The 25,050-nt window shown below is 29.8% G+C and overlaps 2 protein-coding genes and 1 pseudogene across 3 annotated transcripts; all 3 read left to right on the forward strand.

Moving 5' to 3' along the window:
- The first annotated feature begins 4,501 nt into the window (after positions 1 to 4,501).
- On the forward strand, positions 4,502 to 7,877 carry LOC111277653 (sucrose transport protein SUC1-like). 2 transcript variants are annotated; one of them, XR_016343454.1, is made up of 4 exons: positions 4,502 to 6,978; positions 7,090 to 7,153; positions 7,257 to 7,300; positions 7,475 to 7,874. XR_016343454.1 is itself a non-coding variant. In XM_022864050.2 (4 exons), the coding sequence occupies exons 1-4, from the start codon at positions 4,605 to 4,607 to the stop codon at positions 7,649 to 7,651; spliced, it is 1,596 nt and encodes a 531-aa protein (XP_022719785.1). In that variant the 5' UTR covers positions 4,502 to 4,604; the 3' UTR covers positions 7,652 to 7,877. The 2 variants fall into 2 exon arrangements, 1 of the variants encoding a protein (XP_022719785.1); XM_022864050.2 differs by having other exon boundaries at positions 4,502 to 5,915; positions 7,475 to 7,877.
- A 506-nt stretch (positions 7,878 to 8,383) lies between these two features.
- Positions 8,384 to 11,787, forward strand: LOC111277713 (serine/threonine protein phosphatase 2A 57 kDa regulatory subunit B' beta isoform-like). The gene is made up of 2 exons (XM_022864126.2): positions 8,384 to 9,745; positions 10,373 to 11,787. Exons 1-2 carry the CDS (start codon positions 8,684 to 8,686, stop codon positions 10,715 to 10,717), a joined length of 1,407 nt encoding a protein of 468 aa, XP_022719861.1. The 5' UTR covers positions 8,384 to 8,683; the 3' UTR covers positions 10,718 to 11,787.
- Positions 11,788 to 19,511: 7,724 nt separating this feature from the next.
- LOC149517994 (uncharacterized) lies at positions 19,512 to 24,405 on the forward strand (annotated as a pseudogene).
- Positions 24,406 to 25,050: the final 645 nt, after the last annotated feature.

Here is a 25,050-nt window from a genome sequence, read left to right on the forward strand (position 1 = left end):
TTAAATTTTAATTTAATTAAAAATAATATAATATACATAATTATGAAAATGAATTAACTTGACTCGATTTCAATTGATTTTAAAACGTCAACAATTTAGTAGTTATTTAAAACCCGAAATGATTAAACATAACCAAAATCTGAATTAAAATAGTAACCTAATTAAAATCCATTAATTCATCTTCCATAACAATTTAAAAGTTTTTTATTTAAGTTTTTTTCCCTTCATCGTCAATGTTTTATTTTTATTGTCTTTATGGTTAAATTAGTTAATTAATTTTAAAAGTATTTCTAAAGTGAAATTGAAATTATAATTAATTCAGTATACTTATTTTTTATTTAAATTTAGGATGATTTTAATCAACATTTTAAATAAAAAAAAGTGTGCACCAATTATTAAGTCAAAATTCTTAAGTGTATAAGTGAATAATTAAGTATACTATGAATAGAAATAGATGATAAAACTTTGACTCAACCTAATCGGTTGCTGATTCTAAATCTAAAATTCAACTCAAAATTATAAAAAGTCAAAATTAAGAAATGATTGAAATACTAAATACACAATTAAATAAAGATTTATCAAATGAAATTTGGTAATAAATGCCTTTAAATCACTTTTAAGTTTAGTTAAATTATAATTTATAATAAATTTTTTGTTTTAGATGTAAAGTGATAATTAATTTGATGAATTTCAATTTTTTGAAAAAAATATTACCTAATATGACAACTTAAAATATTTGTATACATCGGTGAACATTATTTAACTGATATAAAAGAGAAAATAAATGAATATACAATATTTCTTCAAATAAAAGAGTTTTTTTATTAATCCTTAAAAAATTTAAAATCAATATATTTATATATTTTTCATTTAAACACCATACATCACTAACATTTTTTGTCATATGGCGATGATATAGTTATGTATAATTAATCAATTTTTCATTTCATTTTTTTGCTTAGAATAAATTTTCATTTATGCTTTCATTAATTTAATGTAATTGTATATTATATCAATTCAAAGGTTAATTTTTCTTTTATTTTAAAAATTTTATTATACATAAATTTTTATTATAAAATATTAAACTACATAATTTTAAAATAAAATAAAATAAAATTTTAACCTTGATACTTGTCATGTTTTCTTAAAAAATTTCAATTCTAAGAATATCAAACTTGTTATATAAACCTATACAATTTATAATGATTTCATTTTCAACATTAACAATAGAAATTTTCATAAATGAATGTAATGTAACTTTGGAATAAACACATTTAAAAAATAATTTCAATAAATTTTGTCAGACTTTGAAAGAATTCACCAAAAATAATTAATTTTACTTCACTTGATATTTCTTTACTGGGAATAATTCACATTAGATTATTCAAACACCTAAATCATTTATATGAAAAATCATTCTACTTATAAAAAAGTGTCTAATGATAAAAAAGTTATTTAAATGAAAATTTACAAAAATTATTAATGGTATTTTAATCAATCACTTTTAATATTTTTTAAATTAAAATTTTTATTAAGAGTATCTTAATCAATCACTTTTAACACTTCTTTTATCTAATTATAAAATAAAACTCTAATAATAAAAAAAATTCATTTAAATTAAATTTATGAAAACATTTACCAAGGATATTTTAGGTAATCATTTTTAATATTTTTAAAATTAAAATCTTAAAATTTTAAATAGTTTAATTTTACATAAACTCTATTTGTAATTTTAGTTGATTTAAATTAAATTTAAAGAAATTAATAAAAGTTATACATATTTAAGGATAAATTTGTTAATTTAAAACTTTATATAGGGTTATTTAGGTCAATCACTATTAACAATTTTTGAGTTTACATTTTTATATATAAATATATAGATAGATAAATAATTGGATGATATATATATATATATATATATATAAGTTATCATAAAATTAACTCAAAAGCAAAAGGCCTTCCACGTTTGAAGGATTAACATTGGAGTGCTGTTAAATGCACCTTCATTTTTTCTCTTCACACTTTAATTTTTTTTTTTTAATTTTTATAAGTAAAATTATTTAATTATTTTTCTCATAATTTTTTGGAGTTTTATAACTTTTCGGAAATGAATTTTCAAAAAATCATATAATTTTCAAGAAATAGATTTATGAAAAATTATAAAAATTATATGACATTTAGAAAATCTAATTTTTGAAACTTGTGTAAAAAAAATAATTAATTAATTTTACTTAAAAAAATAAAAAAAAATTGAAGTGTGAAAAAAAAGGCTGCGTAGCATTTAACAGTAGAGTTTATAAATGGTTAAAATTGAGGGGTTAGGTTAATTTTATTATCCTGATTAATTTGAAAGAAATCTTAACTGGTAAAGTCGATTGATGTTATGTGAACTCAAGTAAATTTTAGGAACATATACTTTGGATAAAGAACTGTTAGGAGGTTTTATGTAGGATATGCTTTCCAAAATCCACAGTAATTGTTTTTCTTCTATTAGGAGCTAATTGTCAAAGCATCTCTCTCCCATAGACATCAATATTTTATGTTCTATTCATTAATTTTTTTGCTAAAATTTTTATTAATTATAATTTAAATTGATTTAATGCCAAATATTTAAAAACCAAAAATTTTAATTTTTCTTGGCCAAACAAAAATTTTAATTTGATGTGATTTTTTTGAAATAAAATCAAACCGCACTATACTTGTCGATAGGATGTTAATGCTCCGTTTGGATTGCACTGCAACACCAATGTGATGCTGAAAAAATTTGTTCGTTTCAACTTTTGTAGCTTGGATGCAATTGAAAACTGATCGGCAGGGAGGGTTTCTTTTTTTTTTTTTTTTTTTTTTAATTTGCTATTATATCAAAAATATCTTTACAAATTTTTTATTTTTTATTTAAAAAATGTCAAATGAATTTGTTAATTTAACATAATAAAAATAAAATTTATTAGTTAATACATTAGTAAATAATTTAAATAAAATTTATTATTTATTAACAAATTTTATATAATAAATTTTATAAATATTAAATAAATTAAATTTTTTATTATATAACTTTAATATAATGTACTTAATAATCTTTTTTTAATATAATTTACTTTATTGTTACCACAATTTTTATATTCAAATATATATTTCACTATTAATTTCAATTTTATCATTATAATAATTAATTTTATTTTTATCATTATTTTTAATTTCATTAAAATTAATTTTACTACACTTTTAAATGGACCAAAGTATAAACCCATCAAATATATATTATATAAAATAATTTTAATGAACATCAAAATCTGCACGGCGTTGACTGTTAAATTTATCAGTACCCGCTAGAAAGTTCTACGATGACGTCTGACTATGGATAAATTTAGAACTAAATTTTCTTTGAAAATGAAAAACAAAAGGGTGGCAGCAAGCATTTGATTCAATCTGGGACCAAAAAAAAAAAAAGAAAGACAGTAGAAGTACGTTTTCCAAAGTGGGTGATGGGTGAAGTGTGATGATCCTATAAGCAGCAAGTTGGGAAGGTCTTCTTCTGTTATCACTTACGTTGTGCCAGGGATTTAAAGTGTAATTGTGGTCGCATTTTCATTCAATATCGTATTTGTTATGGTTACATATATAATAAATAAAATAATGATAATTCTATTTATTACGGTTATAAATTTTTTTTAAAATTTTTAAAATTTATTTTTAAAGAAAGTAAAAGAATAATTTACATATATATATTCAAAAAATACAGATAACAATTTTAACATTTTAATATATCATAATTTTTATTACATTATTGTTTACAAATATAATATATTATTATTTATCTGTTGAAACGAGTAACAAGGACTATGTATTCATTAAATAATGATCGCTATATACCAAATCGCGCGCGTTTTTTAAATCTATGGGCTGTGCCACCCATCTCTTCGAAGAGTCAATCAAAATCTCTCTCTGAGTCTGAATCCTCGACTCTTCACCGGCACTTTTATTGCTGTTTCTCAGGCTTCGGGGTGCGCGCGAGACAGCTCCATTGTGGATAATGTTAGACGCTTTCATCAAGCTGTCTTATCTCCTCACCATTCACATTCATTTATAATTGGCTATCCCTCTCCCTCATCCTGCAATCTCAATCACAAATGCATGCATGCATAAATAATTTTCATTTCTATAAGTTGAGTAAATTTTGTGAATTGATTTTTGTATTATAGTAATAGTCTCTTTTACAGTTCAAAAAAGGAAAAGAAAAAGCTAAGAATCCAGGTAAGTATTGCTTCTTGTAGTATCAGAAGCATGTGTGGCATAATAAAGAACCCAAGAGTTAAAAGACGGAGGAATTCAATTTCCTCTCCCAAAGATGGAAAAGAGAATTTAAGGCAGTTTTACACGTGGAAATATAACACTGTACCCCACAGTGTTTATTGCACAACTCGAATCTCCGACTCCAATGACCGAAGTCAAGACCAAAGGCACGATTCCAAAATGGATAAGGTTTTACCCTTTTCCCGGCCCCTCTCTCTGTCTTCAACTCATATAAATTTCCCTTTCATTTCACTTTAGAATCACTCAACTCAAGTTTCCATACAAAATAAGAATACCTTTTTGGTAGAGCTATGGAGAGTAGTAGTAGTAGTACCAAACCCAACAACAAATCTTCCTTTCAGCTCCAACAACCACCGCCGTCGTCTCCTCCACGTCCTTCCCCTGTCAAAAAGATCGTCCTGGTGGCAGCCATCGCCTCCGGGATCCAATTCGGCTGGGCCTTGCAGCTATCCCTACTCACCCCATATGTTCAACTCCTTGGCATCCCTCACAAATGGGCCTCTCTCATTTGGCTCTGTGGACCCATCTCTGGACTGCTGGTGCAACCCATCGTTGGTTACCATAGCGACCGTTGCACCTCTCGTTTTGGCCGTCGCCGCCCTTTCATAGCTGCAGGAGCTGCCCTGGTCGCCACCGCGGTGGTCCTCATAGGCTTCGCAGCTGACTTAGGTTATCTCTTTGGGGACTCCATGGCCAATGACATGAAGCCACGTGCCATTGTCGTGTTTGTGATAGGGTTTTGGATCCTGGACGTGGCTAACAACATGTTACAAGGTCCATGCAGAGCTTTACTGGCTGATCTTTCGGGGAACAACCAGAAGAAAACGCGAACCGCAAACGCCTTCTTTTCATTCTTCATGGCGGTTGGAAACGTCCTTGGCTTCGCCGCCGGTTCCTACACACACCTTCACAACATCTTTCCGTTTACAGCCACGAAAGCTTGTGACGTTTACTGTGCAAATCTCAAAAGCTGTTTCTTTTTCTCCATTTTGCTTTTGCTAACCCTTACCTCCATTGCTCTCTCCTACGTGCATGAAAAACCCTGGTCACCGGAACCTGGAAACGCCGGTAACCAAGGTGGCCGTGAGATTGAGGATGAAGAAGAACCAGCAGAGATAACGCCGGTTCCCTTGGGAGAAATATACGCTGCTCTCAAGGACTTGAAAAGACCCATGTGGATTCTCCTCCTGGTGACGTGTCTTAACTGGATTGCGTGGTTCCCTTTCCTGTTGTTCGACACTGATTGGATGGGACGAGAAGTGTACGGTGGGGATTCACAGGGAAATAAACTCGTCTTGAAGCTGTATAATAATGGAGTACGTGCTGGTGCATTGGGACTCATGTTGAACTCTGTGGTGGTGGGTTTCACTTCGCTTGGTGTGGAGCTGTTGGCGCGTGGAGTTGGAGGGGTCAAGAGGCTTTGGGGGATTGTGAATTTTTTGCTTGCTTTTTGTTTGGCAATGACAGTTTTGGTGACCAAATTGGCTAAGTCAAGCCGCCGTTTCGTCACCGTGGACGGTGTCATAGTCCCTTTACCGCCGCCAGCAGCTGTCAAGGCCGGTGCATTGTCTCTATTCGCAGCATTGGGGATACCCTTAGCTGTAAGTTCATTCTTGACTTACCTCTTTTTAGATTAACCCATTTTTGTTTTTCTTGAATAAATTTTGAGTCACAATTTTGTTATTGGAATTGAAATTAGGATTCAAAATCAATCTTAAACGAAATTGCATTAAATTTAGTTTTATAGAACATTAGTGATTATGTTCTTGATTGGTCAGATAAAAGTTAAGGAGCTTGTATTGTATTTCTATGTCATGCTTGACATCATTTCATTTCCTATCTTGATAATCCACACCTACTCTGGCTTCCTTTGGATTACCAGCAAAGAGATTTTTATCGTGTCATCAATCGTTTTGAAACTAAACCTTAACCAGTCCAAAAGAACGTGATCACATAGTGAAAATCTCTTCTCATTGGCTATCCAAACGAGGCATCTATGGAAGACTATCCATTTGAAGACAGTGAAACAATTGTTTCTTGGACCTTGGTAATAACTCAAGGCCTGAGCTTAGTAACAAAACGTAGTATTCACCTTAAACCTCCCAAAAAGGGGCTCATTTGAAGAAAAGAAAAATCTAAATCAGCATCAAACGTAGAGGATTTCCTTTTCCATTCCTTTGAATTCTTTGTTTTTACATCTTGAAGTTCCTTTTTTTTTTTTTTATCACTTTTATAGATCAAGGTAGTATGGAGCTTGAAGAAGTGAGAGAAACTTTTTATTAGCAGTCAACAATTTTAAGTTTGGAAAGGGGTGATGTGGCTCTCTAAATAAGTGGGTAGCCAAAGGTGATTGTACAAAGCATCTGCCCCTACCATTGCTCATCAAACTTTTGTTTGTTCCTCACTGAATTATAAATACCTCTCCATGTGTTATAACTATGTTTGGGAGTGCATGCATACTGTTTTTGATTCTTTCAATGGCCATTTATGGCATCATGATAAATGGGATTTCAATTTCATTGTCAATTTCTGTTTAATCTTTATTTCACACATTAATTCTTTTTCTCCCTTTTTGGAAGTAATTGACTGGTGGCGGCTGGTAGCTCTAAGAAAATGAATCACCTTTTAGCATAAGGACAATGGAAATATTTTTAAGTAAAATTTGTAAGTTCATTTCAATTGCATTTTGATTAATGGGTTTCAATAAGGGACATTTTGTTTTGATCCATGAGTCTTTCACAAGCTAAAGGATAATTTCCTGTTTTACTTTTCCAGGTAACTTACAGTATTCCTTTTGCATTGGCATCCATTTTTTCTAGTGCCTCCGGTGCTGGCCAAGGTAAATTTTGCAAAAAATTTTTCCAGGCACATTGAAAATGACTTTCTGGTATTACCCAATCATCCTTTCAAGCTAAAATTGATTTTCATTTACTCTGAAACAGGACTTTCCTTAGGAGTGCTGAATCTTGCAATTGTAATACCACAGGTAATATTGCATTCTTATTTAATCCTAGTTTAACTTACAATATTCCTCGAATTTTCATCAGTGTGTATTCCGCTGTAAATTATACCCCAATGTTTTTGATAGTTAATGATTATAGATTAGAGAGCCAGCTAGTTGCAACTTTGGTATTGAGTTTGGTGTGTAATGAGTTTACAGATATTGGTGTCTTTGGGGAGTGGACCATTTGATGCAATATTTGGAGGTGGAAACCTTCCAGCTTTTGCACTTGGAGCATTTGCAGCAGCTGCAAGTGGAATATTTGCTCTAACCATGCTCCCATCTCCACCCCCTGATGTCTCTGCTGCCAAGACCGTAACTGCTGGATTTCATTAACAGCAATGGATCTGGGAGTTTTATCTTTCCTTATTTTTTTTCTTTTCTTATTAAATCAAAACAAAAGAAGGAGCCCTAACCGGCATTTTTTATGTAAAAGAAGTGCCAAGACTAGCTCAAATAGCCGTTTTGGTATCAAAATGTATCCATAGCCAAAATGGCCATTTTAGTATTAATGTCAAAAAACTGTATGCTCAAGTAGTATACAAATGCTTGGTTACGATACAAATGCTTTCATTTGATTTTAACTTGGTATATGAAAGAAAGAGAAATCAATACCAAAAATTAAAATTGGAAGAAACAAAGTCTGAGTAAATAAAAATTCTTCATAATGTTTGTTTTCCTGGTGTTGTTACTCAAAGCTAAGAGGTTTGTGGATTTGTCATATCATGCCAACTAGGTTCACATGGGGCTAAGCCCAAAAAAAAGAAAAGAAAATAAAAGGTTTAGGGTAGCTAGCTAACTGTGTTAATTGGCAATAAACAGATAGGACAAAGGGCTTTGATCTTGTCAAAGATCCTCCCTGTTCGATCTTGTAAAAATCCCCTTGTGATAGATGGCCCCTAACTGCGAAATGCTTTGGGCAGTGGGTTGGTGAGGCACATGTCTTGCATTGGGTAGATTTAATTTGGATGTTGTTATCTTCTTGATGATCCCTTAGAACAAGCTGTTAATGCCTCCAAATTACTATGGTCACATAAATTCACATGGCTCTCACCAGAGGAGGAGCATGAAGAAAAAGATGATTCCTTAATGGACATTATATATCATTTTACCTGTCGTTGTTAAGTGAACTTAGGGCGAGAATTCAATAGTTTGTTATCGGATATTACAACATTGCTTGTCTATAAAACATCGCTGCCTTTTGGCTTACTATCCTACGGTCAAGAAAGATCAAAGATATAATCGAAAACATCAGAACATTCTTTCTCCCTTTCAGCGTGGGAGACATTTTCAATCAAATTAATAGTCGTGAACAACGATTTGCAATTGAAGAAAAGCCAGGGAAGCAGAGAAGAAGGAAAGGAGAACATGGGCATTCGAAGGGATTCCCCCAAGAATTCTCCAAAAGCATCACCAAAGAAGAAAACTACCCTTAAGCACCTCTTTGATCTAGATTCCAAGCCTCACATTGAAAGTGACCTTTCTACTCCGAGCATTGGTAGGCAATCTCGATTTGACTCCGAATATGAAGAAATCCTGTCTGCTATCTCTTATTGCAACTTCCTTTTCACTTTCACTGATCCTCTGGAGTCCCCTTCACAACAAGATCTTAAGCGGCTCAAGCTTTTCCAAGTTCTCACTTTGATCAAATCTTCCAAGAAGCCATTGCATGAACAACTTCTGTCACCTATTTTGTCCATGGTGTCTGCCAATCTGTTCAGGCCACTCCCTCCACCTTCCAATACTTCCACTTTCTCTGACTTGCCTGATGATGAAGAAACTCTTTCCACTTTTGCAACAGCATGGCCACACTTGCAAATTGTTTATGATATTCTCCTTAGGCTTGTTCTCAATATAGATCCCAAGACACTTCGAAATTACATTGATAACCATTTCATTCTCAACCTTCTCTTCCTCTTTCAGTCTGAAGACCCCAGAGAAAGAGAGAGCTTAAAGAATATTTTCCATCGGATGTATTCGAGATTCACCTTCCATAGATCATTCATGAGAAAAGCAGTTAACGATGTCTTTTTGTACCATGTTTTCGAGAATGAAAAGCATTGTGGAATTGGTGAGCTGCTTGAGATATGCGGAAGCATCATCAATGGCTTTGCGGTTCCATTAAAGGAGGAGCACAAGCTCTTCTTGATGAGAGTGCTTCTTCCATTGCACAAGGCCAAGGGTTTGCAGGTTTACCATAAGCAGCTAGCTTATTGCGTTTCTCAGTTTGTGCAGAAAGAGCCGGCACTTGGGGGAGTGGTGGTTAGAGGGATTCTAAGATACTGGCCAGTTACCAATTGTCAAAAAGAAGTTCTACTTATAGGGGAATTGGAGGAGCTGGTGGAGAATATAGATCCTGATCAGTACAGGACGTTAGCTCTGCCTTTGTGCACCCAAATAGCAAGGTGTTTGAACAGTTGCAACTCACAGGTAAACTTACTGATGAGGTTTCTGGCTCACATTGATTTTCTTGATTCTTGATAGTTCCTTCGAATCAAGTTCTCCTCCATATTCAGATATATATATATATATTGAAATTGATGGAAATTTCTCAACTTCCCTACCCATGCTTTCGATTGATTTCTAATTAAGAAAGTAGTAACATATCCAAAATCAATGATAACATGCAACTGAGCATATACCAATGCAACTAAATTTTGCAATTCTGAGCTATTGCAAAAAAATAAAGGCAAAATTATAGAATCAAGTCTGCCTTTGTTTTATGGTGGAACTGTTAATGATGATATTAATGGTAGTAAAAGGGTCCCTGACAGTGACACATAGCACATGACAGTTTGTCACATATTCAGAAGCCAACTGTTTTTGTTGTGATAATACTTGAGTTGGATAAAACTGAAACTGGGTTTTCCAGATAGAACGACGTGGATTTGGAAGGTAAGCCAATCCAGGATAAAAAGCTTAGAGGAAATCTCGCGTTTCAAGTTACGGGCTTACTTTAGTTCATTTTTTTTTTTTTTTTGTACAAAAGAAGCCGTAGCCTGAAGATAGGGAAAGGGTTGCCTTTCATTGATTTAGTTTATATTACTTTGAAATCAGGTTGCAGAGAGAGCATTGTATGTATGGAACAACGAGCAGTTCGTGAAGATGGCATCAGCAGCAATGGAAGATGTGTTTCCTGTGGTAGTTGAAGGCATGGAGAAGAACCTAAAGCAGCACTGGAGCAAGAGTGTAAAGCAATTAACAGAAAATGTGAAGGCCATGTTGGAAGAAATGGATCCAACTCTATACGACAGGTGCTTCCAAGAAATCGAACACCGAGAATCCGAAGCTCGCCAAGAGGAAATGAAGAGGAAACAGAAATGGGACAGAATAGAAATGGCAGCTGCAAAGCAGAATAAGTTCCTCCAACCATCAAAACATACATGTGTCTCTTCTCATTGAGTAGTACCAGGTGTGACATTTTGTGCTGGCACTAATTTTCAGAAGCAATTAACATGAAATCTTAACGATTTAAATTGAGCGAGATTGAGTGACAAGAACAACTATTTTCTGTCTGCCAACCTGGAGATTCCATACATACATACATACATACATACATATATATATATACACACACACACACACACCTATAATTTGCCAGCTATAGAGGTGTAATTTAGTTGATTTGGTGGTTGAGAAGATCCAAAATGTAACTAATTTAGTACAAACAATTGGGAAGATCAGGCCATACTTATAATTTAACACTATCAAAAGCTTATTTTCCTTTCCATATAAGGAGCCGTTTGGTTCTCGGGTTTTAGATATTATTATCTGTTTGGGAAATAACACATATCCGAATATTCAAAGGATATATAAAATGACCACGTTTGGTTCGGAGACAACATTTCCTGTAATATTATATTGTAGTGTTTGATGTATCATAAGAATTAACACGATAATCTTAAAAAATTTGTAAAACACATCTGAATAACATTTGAAAGCAACAAGTTTATATGTTTTTAGTTCTAATTCTGGGGTTTACACACATGTAAAATGAGACCAAAATCTATACTAGCTTCTTTTAAAAGTATCCCTAAAGGTTAAGGGTGATGATGTGTATAATTTTTTAGATTTGTTGAGTTTTGGATCAGTGGTGGCCATGTTTGTACAGCTGTTTTTGTGATGAACAAAATGGACTTTGGGTTTTGATATGTTTGGGTTATTGTTTTTGTTTTATCAGGATGATTTTATTTTGAGTTTTGGTTAACAAGGCTTAGGGATGGATAATTTTATATGCCTCTTATATTAAAAGAATACTATGGGTATTAAATTGATTGTGTTTTTTTGTTGTTCATATTGATTTTTCTTTTGTAATTGATTATTTAAATTTTTTACTTTAATATTTTACAGGTATAATGAAAGCTGTTCGTAATAGTGTAACTTTTTTTTATCAAATTTTGATAGAACCTAAATAGATATAACTTGCTTATTTCATCTTGAAATAAATATATATTAAGGCAAAATGAATACTTTTATATGATCTTTGGTGTATATTTTATTTATGTTATTACTGTTATTTTGACAAGATTATTAATATGAGTTAGGCAACTATTTCAATTGAATTGATTGTTATTTTTTTAATATTCAAATTATTTTATTTTTTATCTTTGATAATTTAATAAATAATTTTCTACAAGAAAAAAACCCACTGCGAAACAAAGTCATCACACTAGTGAATATAAAATATAAGGCCTAAACTATTTATATTTTTCACATAAAAATATAAGGCTCAATCCTCTAGATGAATTAACAAAAGCAGCCTAACATAATAAATGTATTTAATATATACTGCAATCAATTGGGAAGGTCAGGCCGTGCCTATAAATTTAACACTATCAAACCTTAATTTTCCTTTACCTGTAATTGTTGTTCAGCAGTTCAAATCTAACATCTACCAATATATTGATTCTTTACTCTAGGGTTTCTAGGGGAAATGCATGAGTGCCACATACCCCTGGAACTCTAGAAACCAACGTATTGAATAATTTACTTCGAATTTTTAATGTCATTAATTAATAAATATATATTATATTTATAATTAGATGTCATTAATAATAATATTATTAAATATTTTATTTATTCACTATAAAAAAAATTTTATATACTGATATTTAGTTATATTGACGGTCAATTATATTAATAAAAAAGATTTTTATTGACAGATTTTTAATACCATCAAAATATACCATACCTTTACCAATACTTCATACAAGTATCGGAATAGATAAACTTTTTCTGATGGTATATAACTATCCATCAGTATAAATATGCTATATACTGATACTTATCTATATTGACGGTCAAATTATGTAAGTAAAAAATATCTATACTAATAGATTTTTGTTACTATCAGTATAGACAATACCTATACTAACACTTTGTAAATCTGTCAATATAGGTAAACTTTTTTTGACTGTATATAAATATTCGTCAGTATAAATATGTTATGTACTGACGATTATAATAACCGTCAATATAAGTTAAAAAAATATTTATTCCTAATTTTTTTAAAAAATATTAATTCATAATATTTTCATCTAATAAAAATTTTCAAAAACTATAATTTGATAAAAGCAATAATTTTTAATAAATAAAATTTGTAACTTAATTAATTTTAAATGATTATAAGTTTTAAATAAAATTTATAAGTATTATATTAATTAATAAATTTATAAATAAATATTAGACTAAATTTTTTTTTAAATTTAAATATTATTTTAATTAGGTTTCAATTAATATTTCAGTTTTAATAAGATTTTATAAAATTTTAAAATTATTATAGATCGAAAGTCAAATTATAAATAATCTACATATATAGTAGTATTTATATTCATATAAATATTTTTTTATGTTATTTGTAAAAGTTTTTTTATAAAATAATATTTATCGTTTATTGTATTAGTAGTTTGAGATTCTAAAGTTTAAAAATAGGAAATGAATTTTAAAAATAATTACAAGGCATTTGACAAAAAAAATGCCTTTAATATTTTGTAAGGGAAGCAAAAACGCATTGAATATTCCAAAAAAAATTGTTGAGATTATTGGAAGTGTTTTTGATAGAAAATGCTTTGAATAATCCTCTCTAAATGAATAATTCATGGATTATTGAAAGTATTTTTGAAATAAAAATATCTTAAATAATCCATGAATTATTCAAGCTATTTTTAGCCAGAAACGCCTTCAATAATCTCATTTAATATTTTGTAAGGGATTATTTAAGGTGTTTTCTAGTTAAAAACACCTTCAATAATCCATCATAAAAATTGAAGGGAATTATTCAAGGTGTTTTTGGTCATAAACACTTTGACTAATCCCATTTAATTTTTTCTAAGGGATTATTCAAGGTGTTTTCTCACAAAAACGCCTTGAACAATCTAAAAAAAAAATAAATGAAAGGAGATTATTGAAGGTGTTTTTTGTCAAAAATGCCTTCAATAATCTTATCTAAAAAATTGGAAGGGATTATTCAAGGTATTTTTTTTGTAAAAAACACCTTCAATAATCCACTCATAAAAATTTAAGGGGATTATTCAAAGTGTTTCTGGTCGAAAATGCCTTCAATTTAAGCCATTTGACTTGACTAAAAAATGGAAAAATAGTCGTTACCATTTTAAAAAACATGTCTAGAAATGAATGTAAGTTAGTTGTAGGTTTATACCCAGAAAATATTTAGTTTATATATGTGATACTACAAATTACATTTTAAAATTTACATTACGAACATTGTAGTATTTCAATAAATTGACCACACATATGAATTTATAACTGATAACGTTGCCATATAAATATACTTGTTTCAAATAATTGTACTTAATATATGTGTATTCATATAAGCTGCCAATTGACATAAAACAAATATATACCAATATTATTAAACCAATATTCCAATCTAAAACTTAAATTATCCATTCAATATGGCATATTAAAAATATTATAAAAAATAAAATGCATATATTTACACCCAACCAACAATCTTCAACTTCAAGGTGTAACGAACTATAATATATACTCAAACCACTCTTTACGAACTTCATCAAGTTCATATATCGTGAAGCTTCCTTTACTCTCCCACTATAAAAAAATCAGAAGTAAATGTTAATGAACGAGAACATAATTTAGCTTTATTTTTGAAAAATATTACGATTGTATGAAATTAATACTAACCTTGAATGGTATGGTTATAAAATCATATAAAACTATCTCCCTCATAAAATGAAGAACATAATATCCATATTCAGTATATCTTGGTTGACAAGGTACTTGAAAAATAAATTTAGTGGTTTTAAAAAATATTTATCTAAACAAACTCAGCATAAAAGAATAAATTTCACATTTATCGGTAATGACACTTAATTTATCTTTGCTTTCTTTTCAATCGTAGACATTCCTTTAAATTGAAAAGAAATAAAGTACTTAATATAAAAATAAAAGTAATTATAAAGAAACAAAAGATAATATACTAAGATGTAATACCTCTTTATAAAATTTTAAATATTAAGGTTAGGCTTTATTGTTGGTTAAGCAGAATTAAATAAGTATGACGTAAAGGAATTAGTATTAATCACAACAAGCTGCCAATGATGATTATAAAATATAAGAATGATATACTCAAATTAGGCATCATCTTAGATTCGGGTAAGGTTGGAATAATTATTTATATGAATGTAATTTACGTATCATTATATGGGACCAAAAAATAATCAGCTTGTTTTTTTATGAATTGACTCACATGACGACCACGAAAAATGATAGTGCCATTATGCTCACTAATGAAATTTGGGTCAATGAATCTGAATCTATAGGTCATTTATCTCGCTTTGATCTCTCAATACAGAAAGCTGTATGATAACAATCAACAATACTAGTTAGTAATACATCATAATATAGATTACTACATATTGACTTTGCATATTTTAAATTTATAAGCTAACCTCATATAGGTAATAATATCAGAAGTTGATATTTCATCCAAGGTACAAAATTCCTTAATCTTAGGCCCCCAATGTAAAAAACTGATAGATGATAAAATAACCCATCCTCGGACTCAAGGTAATGCAGCTTCCTCCGGATAAATGATCAAGTACATAATTAGATTATACATTAATGGCAGCTTGAGCAAGGGTCATTTTCTGAGTTTCAACATCCTGTTACAATATATAATGAAGTATAAGTATTAAAACTAAATTAATAAATATAATAAACAAATAAATATTAAGTAAATAAATAAAATCATACTTCATGGCTAGTACTGGAGGTTGGGTTTCTTGCCTGACTTGTAATGGAAGTTTGTCTTAGCTGAATGATGCTATTCGACTGGCTTACAAGCATGTTACGTTGTATTGTTGCCAACATCACCTCCAAAGTTACGAGTCATTGTTGTTGATCATTTAGGTGTTGCTCTTGGGCATCAAGTCCTTACTATTGTTGCTTAATGATTGCTTCATATTGTTCATTAATCATTTAAGATGTTTTGGGTTGATTATTAAAAAACTTTGATGGCAACACAAATTTACCAACCCCATGAACTCAACCATGTCTTTATTTTTCTTTTAATGACAAAGACAAGGGATCTTCGCCATAATGGGTTGCCAAGTCATCGGATTTAATTTTAGTAGCAAAATCATCTTGAAAGACAATAATAAGATGAGCCATAACAATAAATCTATACAAATATAGAGTCATGCATACAAGCATAAAGCCAATCAAACGTGATATAATGGGCATTTATACATATAATCTTTTTAGCCATTATTTCGATTGCTTCATCTGTAAATGATTCATCCTTCTGCATATATCCTTGTTTCCACACATAACATCTAGAAACTTTGGTGCTAGAGCTAGATGATTCTTAATATATTAATGCTATATAAGAATAATAATCTATTAAACGAATGTTCATAAATATTCATTTATGAGTATAAAACAAGTGTATGAATACTTACAAGCTCATACTTGACATTTGCGTAATCCTTTCTTGATGTTCGAAGGTGATATACTTGTTTGGCTAAAATGTTCTTTTGTTGTTCTTTGATTTTCGAGAAAAGAAAGCAATTACGTAAATCACATATTAAGATATCGAATATATTACATAAAATCTTATAAACAATTTTTTGTAATGGGTATACATACCAAAAATTTTTTTGATAGCTGATCTAGAACAAAATTCATCCAATCTTGATAACTTATAATATTTGTATATGACGAAAGTGAAACAGTCAAGATATCATTATGATCAACGAACGATAAAATATATTGGGTTGTCAATCTATTTTTAAAGTCTCTGAATACTTTCAAGTCGATTGCAACGTAAGCTTTTTATACTCAATTGAGATGTCAAATCGTTCCTAATAAATTTAACACAATTAATATGAGCATATTGAATTTTAATTAAATGATCATTTAATAAATTTTATAAAATAATTGAATAAACATACCATAACTGACTCCCATATACAATCCTTTAGATCATCAGGAACTCGTTGTCAATTATGGTATGTAATAAAAATGCTACTACGGATAACTGTTCCAATATGACTAGCCAACTTGGCAGCTTCATCAGACACAGGCTATTCACTTTGATTGCAATCGATGTGAATTTTCATGTTAGTCACTTTAATTTGTTTATTTTGTCCTTTTACTTTTCTTTTTTTCACTATAGGTGTATTTTTTTCATGTTCAGTAGCAAGAGAAGTATGTTGTTTGAATTCCATAATACCTGCGATTTTGATCATAATTATTCGAAATAAACCAAACTATCTTTTTAAATTTCACACAGTACATAATAATCATACTATAATTACTACACCAATATACGTAAAACATCCTTAAACCAATAATATTTTATGAGTATAAGCCATATTGTAATTCTCACCTTAAATAAGAGCTCCATGCAAAACAAATGATGAGTAAAAAAATACATACAATTTCCACTATACCATTAAACAAACCGCAATATTTAAACCAAACTACAAAGAAACGTCATATATGCAATGAAGGGAGATTGGATGACCAAGGTGACGGTAGAATGAATAAAATATATATAATAAAGAATAAAAAATACCTATATAAAAAAATATAAGTAATACAAAAAATAAATAAGATAAAGACATAGCAGTAAAAAAAGAGTGCAACGACGTTTAGTTGTTAAAAGTCGGAGGCGACGAGAGAGATAAAAACATCAAAAGCCAAACTAAATGGGTTTAGTGGTTTTGGTTTGGTTGTAATACAACTTTTAATCGTTCTCTGTTGTAGCAGTTTGGAATTTCAAAGTTTAAGATAGGAGAATGAATTTTAAAAATGATCAATAAAGGCATTTTACCCAAAAAAATACCTTTAATTTTTTGTAAGAAAATATTTAAGACATTTTTTGGGCAAAAACGACTTTAATAATAATAAAAAAAAGCATATTATTGAAGGCATTTTTGACAAAAAAATACCTCAAATAATCTCTTGTAAAAAATTGAAGAGAATTATTGAATGCATTTTTGGCTAGAAACGCCTTCAATAACGTCATTTAATATTTTGTTAAGGATTATTCAAGGCATTTTCTAGCAAAAACGCCTTCAATTATCTCCTCATAAACGTCTGAAGGTGATTATTCAAGGTGTTTTTGACCATAAATGCATTGACTAACCCCAAGGGATTACTCAAGGCGTTTTATCACAAAAACGCATTTGAATGATCCAAATAAAATGGGAAGCGATTATTGAATGTATTTTTGGTAGAAAACGCTTCAAATAATCTCCTTTAAAAAATTGAAGTGGATTTTTTTGGCTAGAAAACGCCTTTAATAATCATATTCAATATTTTGTTAAGGATTATTCAAGGTATTTTCTTCATAAAAATGCCTTCAATAATCTTTTCATAAATGCCTGAAGGGGATTATTCAAGGCATTTTTGGTCATAAACGCCTTGACTGATCCAAAAAAAAATGCCTTGAATAATCTCAACAAAAATGGGAAAGGATAATTGAAGGTATTTTTGATATAAAATGCCTTAAATAATCCTCTTAAAAAAATTGAAGGGGATTATTAAAGGCGTTTTTGGCCAAAAATACTTTTAATAATCTAGAAAAATGCCTTTAATAATCTAGGAATTATTCATGGTGTTTTTGGCCAAAAACGCGTTCAATAACCCTATTCAATATTCTGTTAAAGATTATTCAAAGCATTTTTTAGGCAGAAACACCTTTAATAATCTCTTCATAAATATCTAAAGGGGATTATTCAAGGTATTTTATCACAAAAAAGCCTTGAATGATCCAAAAAAAATGAGAGGGGATTATTAAAAGCATTTTTGGCAAAAATACCTCAAATAATCGTTTTTAAAAAATTAAAGGGGATTATTTAAGTCATTTTTTACAAAAAATGTCTTGAGTAATTCACTCATAAAAAATATAAAAGGGATTATTCAAGGTGTTTCTAGCTAAAAATATCTTCAATAACCCCATTTAATTTTTTTTGTAAGGAATTATTCAAGATGTTTTTTAGGCTAAAACGCTTTGATTAATCCCCTCATAAAAAATGGAGGGGATTATTGAAGGTATTTGTGGTAGAAAATACCTTTAATAATCTTTTATAAACAATTTTTATGGATTATTTAAGGCTTTTTGGCAAAAAACGCTTTCAATAATCCACCATCCTTACCTTATGCTCCCACGTCTTGAGAATGAAAACTTTTTTTTTTTTTTAAATCTAAAGTTATTAAAACAAAAGTAGTGAAAATTTTATTCCCATTGTCCTTACCTCGCCTGAAGCTTATCTCGTCTCACTCTTCATTGCCTTTGATCTTTTTAACTTTGTAGTTAAAATCCTTGTTTAAATTTTCAAGCTTTAAAACTTTGTTTTCCTTGCAAAAATCCCTAATTTCTACACAGTTTTACAAGCTGCCCATATATATTTTTTTTTTTTGCAATTGTGAGTTATTTCAAATATTCTTGTTTTTGTTTTAAGCTATTTTTCTTCTATCCTTTGCCTCTTTATTGCTTATTCAACCGAAATTGATCTTAGTCGTGCTTATCCTAAAAATACATAAGTTTAATTTTAAAGGTATGTTTGAAATATTATTCTTAATGAAAATGTGATATTATGCTTACATAATAAAATTTTATTTAATGCTTAAATTAAATGCTATTATTTTAATTTAAGTTTTTAAACTAACTATACTTTTATTATTAGGACAAATCATCTTACATTCTATGAATAAGTCATTGATAAATCTCATGTCAAGAGCCAATGAAGAATACATAAAAGGAGTCACTAGTTTTTTAGACTTTGCCTTTACAATATCATCTGAAGATGAAAACTTTTGATGTCATTGTGTTAAATGTGTTAACACATTTAGAGTTTATAGGAGAAATGCATTTGATCACATAATATGTAATGGTTTTCTCAAAGGATATGTTCGATAGATATTTCATGGAGAGCTCTTGGATGTATGTTTACCTACTGAAACATCTAATGATGAATAAAAAGGGCTAGGTCCTAACATTCATGATTTATTACATGATATGATGGCTGAAAGAGCTATGAATATTGATGTAGGTAATATACAAGCTGGAAAAATTAGTGGAGAGCAACACCATGGTCATAGAATTGATAATGACAAGTTTTATTGTTTATTTAAAGATGCAGAAGAGAAACTATATCCAAATTGCAAAAACTTTACAAAGTTTTTCTTTGTAATCTATTTGTTCCACATTAAGTGTTTTAATGGTTGGACAAATAAATATTTAAATACATTGTTAGAGGTTTTACAACTTGCTCTGCCAGAGGGTAATACATTGCCAATGTCTTATCAAGAATTGAAAAAGATGATTTCTACCTTAAGTTTGAGATATGAAAATATCCATACTTGTCCTAATGATTGCATGTTATTTGGGAATGATAAGGCAAATGAAAAAATATGTTCAAAATGTGACACTTCTAAGTGGAAAGAGAGATTGAATGATGTAAAAAGTGATCCCCAAGTTATAGTGTAAAAAAAAAAAAGTTGTTAAGATTTTAAATTGGTTTCTTTGAATTCTAAGACTACAAAGGTTATTCATGTCTTCAAAAATTACTCCCTTGATGACTTGGCATGAATATGAACGTATTAAGGATGGACGTGTAAGACATCTTACAAATTTTGTAACTTGAAAAGAATTAGATCTCGATATCTTGAGTTTTCTTTTGACCCTCGTAATATTCGCTTAAGATTGGCTTCTGATGCCTTTAACCCTTTCAAAACTATGAGTGACACATAGCACTTGGTCGTTATATTGATACCTTATAACTTGTATATATGGACGTGCATGAAATAACCAACTTTATTTTTTTCCTACTTATTCCTGGCCTAAAAGGTCCTAGAAACAATATAGATATATACCTACAACCTTTAATAAAAGAGTTATAGCAACTGAGAAATTGGTGTTCAGACTTTTGATGCCTCAAAAAAATTGAAACTTTCAACTATGTGTAGCATTAATTTGGACCATTAATGACTTCCCTACATATGCCAATTTGTCTAGGTGAAGTACTAAGGGTGAGTATGCATGTCCTCGCTATGGATTTAATACTGCATCTAAGTGATTACAACATGATAGAAAGTATTGTTTCATGTGCCATCATAGGTGGTTGCAACCTAATCATAGGTTTTAGAATGATAAAAGCTCATTTAATGAGACTCGAGAATTTAAAAGTGCTCATTCACCATCATCCAAAAGTGAAATGTTGAGATAGTTGAAACTAAGGGTGTAATCGAGCCGAGTCGAGTCGAGTCGATACAGTGAAAAGCTCGAGCTCGTGCTCAACTCCTAACTCATAGCTCAATACTCAACTCGAACTCAATCGAGTTTCATTTTCTTAGCTCGAGCTCGAGCTCGACTCCTAATTCACAGCTTGATACTCGACTCGAACTTGATCGAGTTTTATTTTTTTAGCTCGAGCTCGATTCGTGATCAAAATCGAGCTATTTGAACTTGCTCGATTAAGCTCGATTAATATATAAAAATAAGTTAGATTCGTATACTCGATAAGAATTCGATTATTGTGCTCGAGCTCGAACTCAAATTCGAGATATTTTATTAATTAAAATAATAAAAATATATTTAAATATAAAAGCTCGATTAGGCTCACGAGTTACTCGAGCCGAGTATAAGAATACTTGAACTCGGCTCGATCAATGAGTCGAGCTACTCAAGCTTGAGCTCGACTCGATAATAATCGAATCAAATTCAAGTTTTATTCAAATCAAATCTGAGTAGCTTGTGAGTACTAATGTATCATTTACACCCTTAGTTGAAATAATGGAATGGTAATAAAGATGGGCCATGAAAGAAAAAAAGTGTTTTGTTCACATTACCTTACTGGGAACATCTTCTATTGCATTACAATCTTGATGTGATGCATACAGAAAAAAATATTTGTGATAACATTCTTAGTACATTGATTGGGCAAGAAGAAAAGTTAAAGGATAACTACAAAGCGTGATTTGACCTTATAGAAATAGGTATAAGGAGTATTCTTCATCCAAAGACTTGTCCTAGCACTAACACCCAATATTTACCTCAAGCTTTATATCAAATGAGCTTAATTGAAAAAAAATTCTTTTTTAAAGATTATCAAGGAAATGAAAACTTTAGATGAATACTCTTAAAATATCTTACGTTGTGTGCAACTTAAACAACATCAGCTAATAGGGTTCAAAAGTTACGATTGTCATCTTTTAATGTAAGAGTTTCTTCCTATAGCAATACAATGGTCTTTACATGATAAGGTGTACTTGGTTCTTATTGATTTGTGTACCTTTTTTAAAGAACTTTGTTACAAAGTTCTAGAAGAACATAAGCTTGAATTACATGAGTTTTGGGCTATATTAATTTTATGTGAAATGGAGAAGATTTTTTCTTCATCTTTTTTCACAATAATGGTATATTTAGTTATCTATTTGGCAAATGAAACAAAAATTATCTGTTTAGTCATTTATCAGTGGATGTATCCTATTGAGAGATATATCTTAAAGTGTTATAGATTTTTATACTTAAATTTCAACTAGGATATTTGCTAATGATTTTTCTATTGAACTTCCATTTATATAGGTTTCTTTTTACTTTTAAATTATATGTGCACAATATAGCTTGTCTTGAAGGTTTAATTGTAGAAAGGTACTTAGCAAATGAATGCATAACTTTTTGTTCAAGATACTTTGATGGGATGAAAACTATTTTTAATCGACCCATCCAAAATAAATACAAGAATCCCTTTGTAAAAGAAAAAATATCCATTCTTTCTACTATAGGATGACCGTTGGGAACATTAAAATATAAAGGTTTTAATGTTAACAAGCATAAAAAGGTTTCACAAATTGTACTTGATGCTATAACTTTGGTTCAAGCACATCGATATGTGCTATTTAATTCTGTTAAGGTTGCTCTTTTTATAAAGTAAGATAACTTATCTACATATATATTATACTTGATAATTTTCTTTTGTACTGTATTGTATAGTCTTTTAAAAAAAAAATTTCATATAGAAAACATGAGCAATTTATTAAAAAGCGTAATCGATCTCCTTAGCTTATACCATATAAGATACAAAAGTTGCAAAGTGAAACTTTTTATGTTTGGTTTCATGATCATGTAAGTCGCACATCATGGTTTGGAATATGTAATTAAAACTTTTATAATTAGATTATTATTTTAACCAAATATGAAATTGGATAGGTTACCAATTTAGATCAACAAGGAGATACAAACATCACAGATTAACTTAGATGGCTTACTCGGGGTCCAACTGATACTGTTAGGAAATACACTAGTTATATCATTAATGATTTTAGATTTCCTACCAAGATGATGAGTTATGCAAGTATAAGAGATGCACAACCTATTGGGGGAGAAGTTAACTATTATGAGATCTTAAAAGACATCATTTAGTTGAATTATACGGGTAGAATGAAAATTATGTTATTTAAATATAATTGGATTGATATAAATAGAGGTTGTAAAAAGGATAAATTTGGTTTCACTCTTGTGAATTTTTCACATCTAGCTCATAGTGAAGCTAATTTGGTTCATAATCCTTTTATCTTGGCATCACAAGCTAAAAAAGTATTTTATGTGAAGGATGAAAGACATAATGGTTGGATTCTTGTCAAGCATGCAAAACTTAGAGATGTATTTGATATGGGTGATGAATCATCCTTATATAGAGAGCAAGAAAATAGAGAAATCCATGTTGAATTTGATAACATACATGGTACTTCAAATTGGGTTAGAAGTGAGTTGATGATGAAGGAATGGAGGTCACACCAGAGATGAAAAATGAGCGTGTAGAAGAAGATCCCATAGATGAACACAATAAAGAGGATATTTTTTAATTCTATGTAATAGTTTAATTTGTTGTTAAGGTTTTGCAATGTAAGACATAGTTCACTACTATTTTGTTTTTATGTTACTAGCTTGAATTATTTAATTTTGTGTGATCATGTAATATATTAAATTGTACTTTGTGCTTTATATGGTTTGCCACTATCAAGTTCTCTATTATATTGTATTTAGTATATTTTGTGTATTATTATACTTGAGATGGTAAAGCGTAAATTATTGAATATCACTAGGGCAAATTGTGCCTTTAGTTCTCAATTGCAAACACAATATAAAGAAAAACATGTGTTTGTAGATCCAAAAGCTTCACAACATAAGCCTTTACAAGAATCTCAAGTTAATTTCTCAATCTACAAATAATGAAGATCAAGATGAACATAATTCAAGTATAAAAACAATATATTCTGTTAGTACAATTCTTTATGTGTTATAATATTGTACAATTACAATTTTTAATGAATTTAATTACTTTCTTTACATGTAATTTTTTTATGTAAGAAATGTTTAACATAAAAAAGCTTGAAGTTCTATGTGTATGGCTAATATTTGGGATTTGGAAGAAGGGGAGCATGTTGTTGTTAAGGTCAATGATGATGCTATACCTATTGATGATGAATCTTGCTCTTTAACTCGATTCATTGCTAACATGGTGAGAATGCCTGACTTTGCACCAATTAATTATACAAATTGGCATGAAATGTCAGATGATAAGAAGGAAAAAATGTGAAAAATATTAGAGATATCAATACGATAATGTTTTAGTTGCTAGCTAATACCATGACAATAATCTATTAGTTTCTAGTTAATAGTAGCAATTTATATAATATATATTGGCATTTTCTTTCCAATTACCTCTTCCAAATTGTAGTCAAAATTTAAATTTCACAAATCTAATTCTAATGAGCTTGTTGATGAAGAAATATTTCAAAAAATTAAGTCTTGGGCACTAAGAAACATGGGTACTAAGTGGATGCAATGGAAAAATGAATTGAAGTCTAAATTTTATTATGAACACAAGACATCGGAGGAAATGAATGTAAAGGTTAATGATTCTCGAGTAGATAAAAGTCAATTCTTATTTCTTGCTACACATTGATTGATTAATAAAGTGAAGATAAATGTTTACAAAATATACTATTTACTTTGTTTTAACACTATGATAATAATTACTAAGTTATTATAATATATCATTTCTTATTCATTTGTTTAAAGGTATAAAGTGAGACAAACAAAACAAACCACTCAAAATTAGATGAGCCTTATTGCACAGGAACAAAATCATTCTCAATGATCATTCAAACCTTGGTACATATATTAATTTTTCTTGTTGCACTCAGTTAAATGAATATGAAGTTTACTTTTTAAATGTATG

Source organism: Durio zibethinus, chromosome 7 (genome assembly GCF_047325235.1).
Source record: "Durio zibethinus cultivar Kanyao isolate XHJ-2024 chromosome 7, ASM4732523v1, whole genome shotgun sequence".
Taxonomy (NCBI): domain Eukaryota; kingdom Viridiplantae; phylum Streptophyta; class Magnoliopsida; order Malvales; family Malvaceae; genus Durio; species Durio zibethinus.

Excerpts from the sequence above, each read along its gene's own strand:
- LOC111277653 (XM_022864050.2), top strand. The coding sequence starts at position 4,605 with ATGGAGAGTAGTAGTAGTAGTACCAAACCCAACAACAAATCTTCCTTT. Across the intron at positions 7,154-7,256 it reads TGCCTCCGGTGCTGGCCAAG|GACTTTCCTTAGGAGTGCTG; the intron begins GTAAATTTTGCA and ends ACTCTGAAACAG. Across the intron at positions 7,301-7,474 it reads TTGCAATTGTAATACCACAG|ATATTGGTGTCTTTGGGGAG; the intron begins GTAATATTGCAT and ends ATGAGTTTACAG.
- LOC111277713 (XM_022864126.2), top strand. The coding sequence starts at position 8,684 with ATGGGCATTCGAAGGGATTCCCCCAAGAATTCTCCAAAAGCATCACCA. Across the intron at positions 9,746-10,372 it reads TGAACAGTTGCAACTCACAG|GTTGCAGAGAGAGCATTGTA; the intron begins GTAAACTTACTG and ends CTTTGAAATCAG.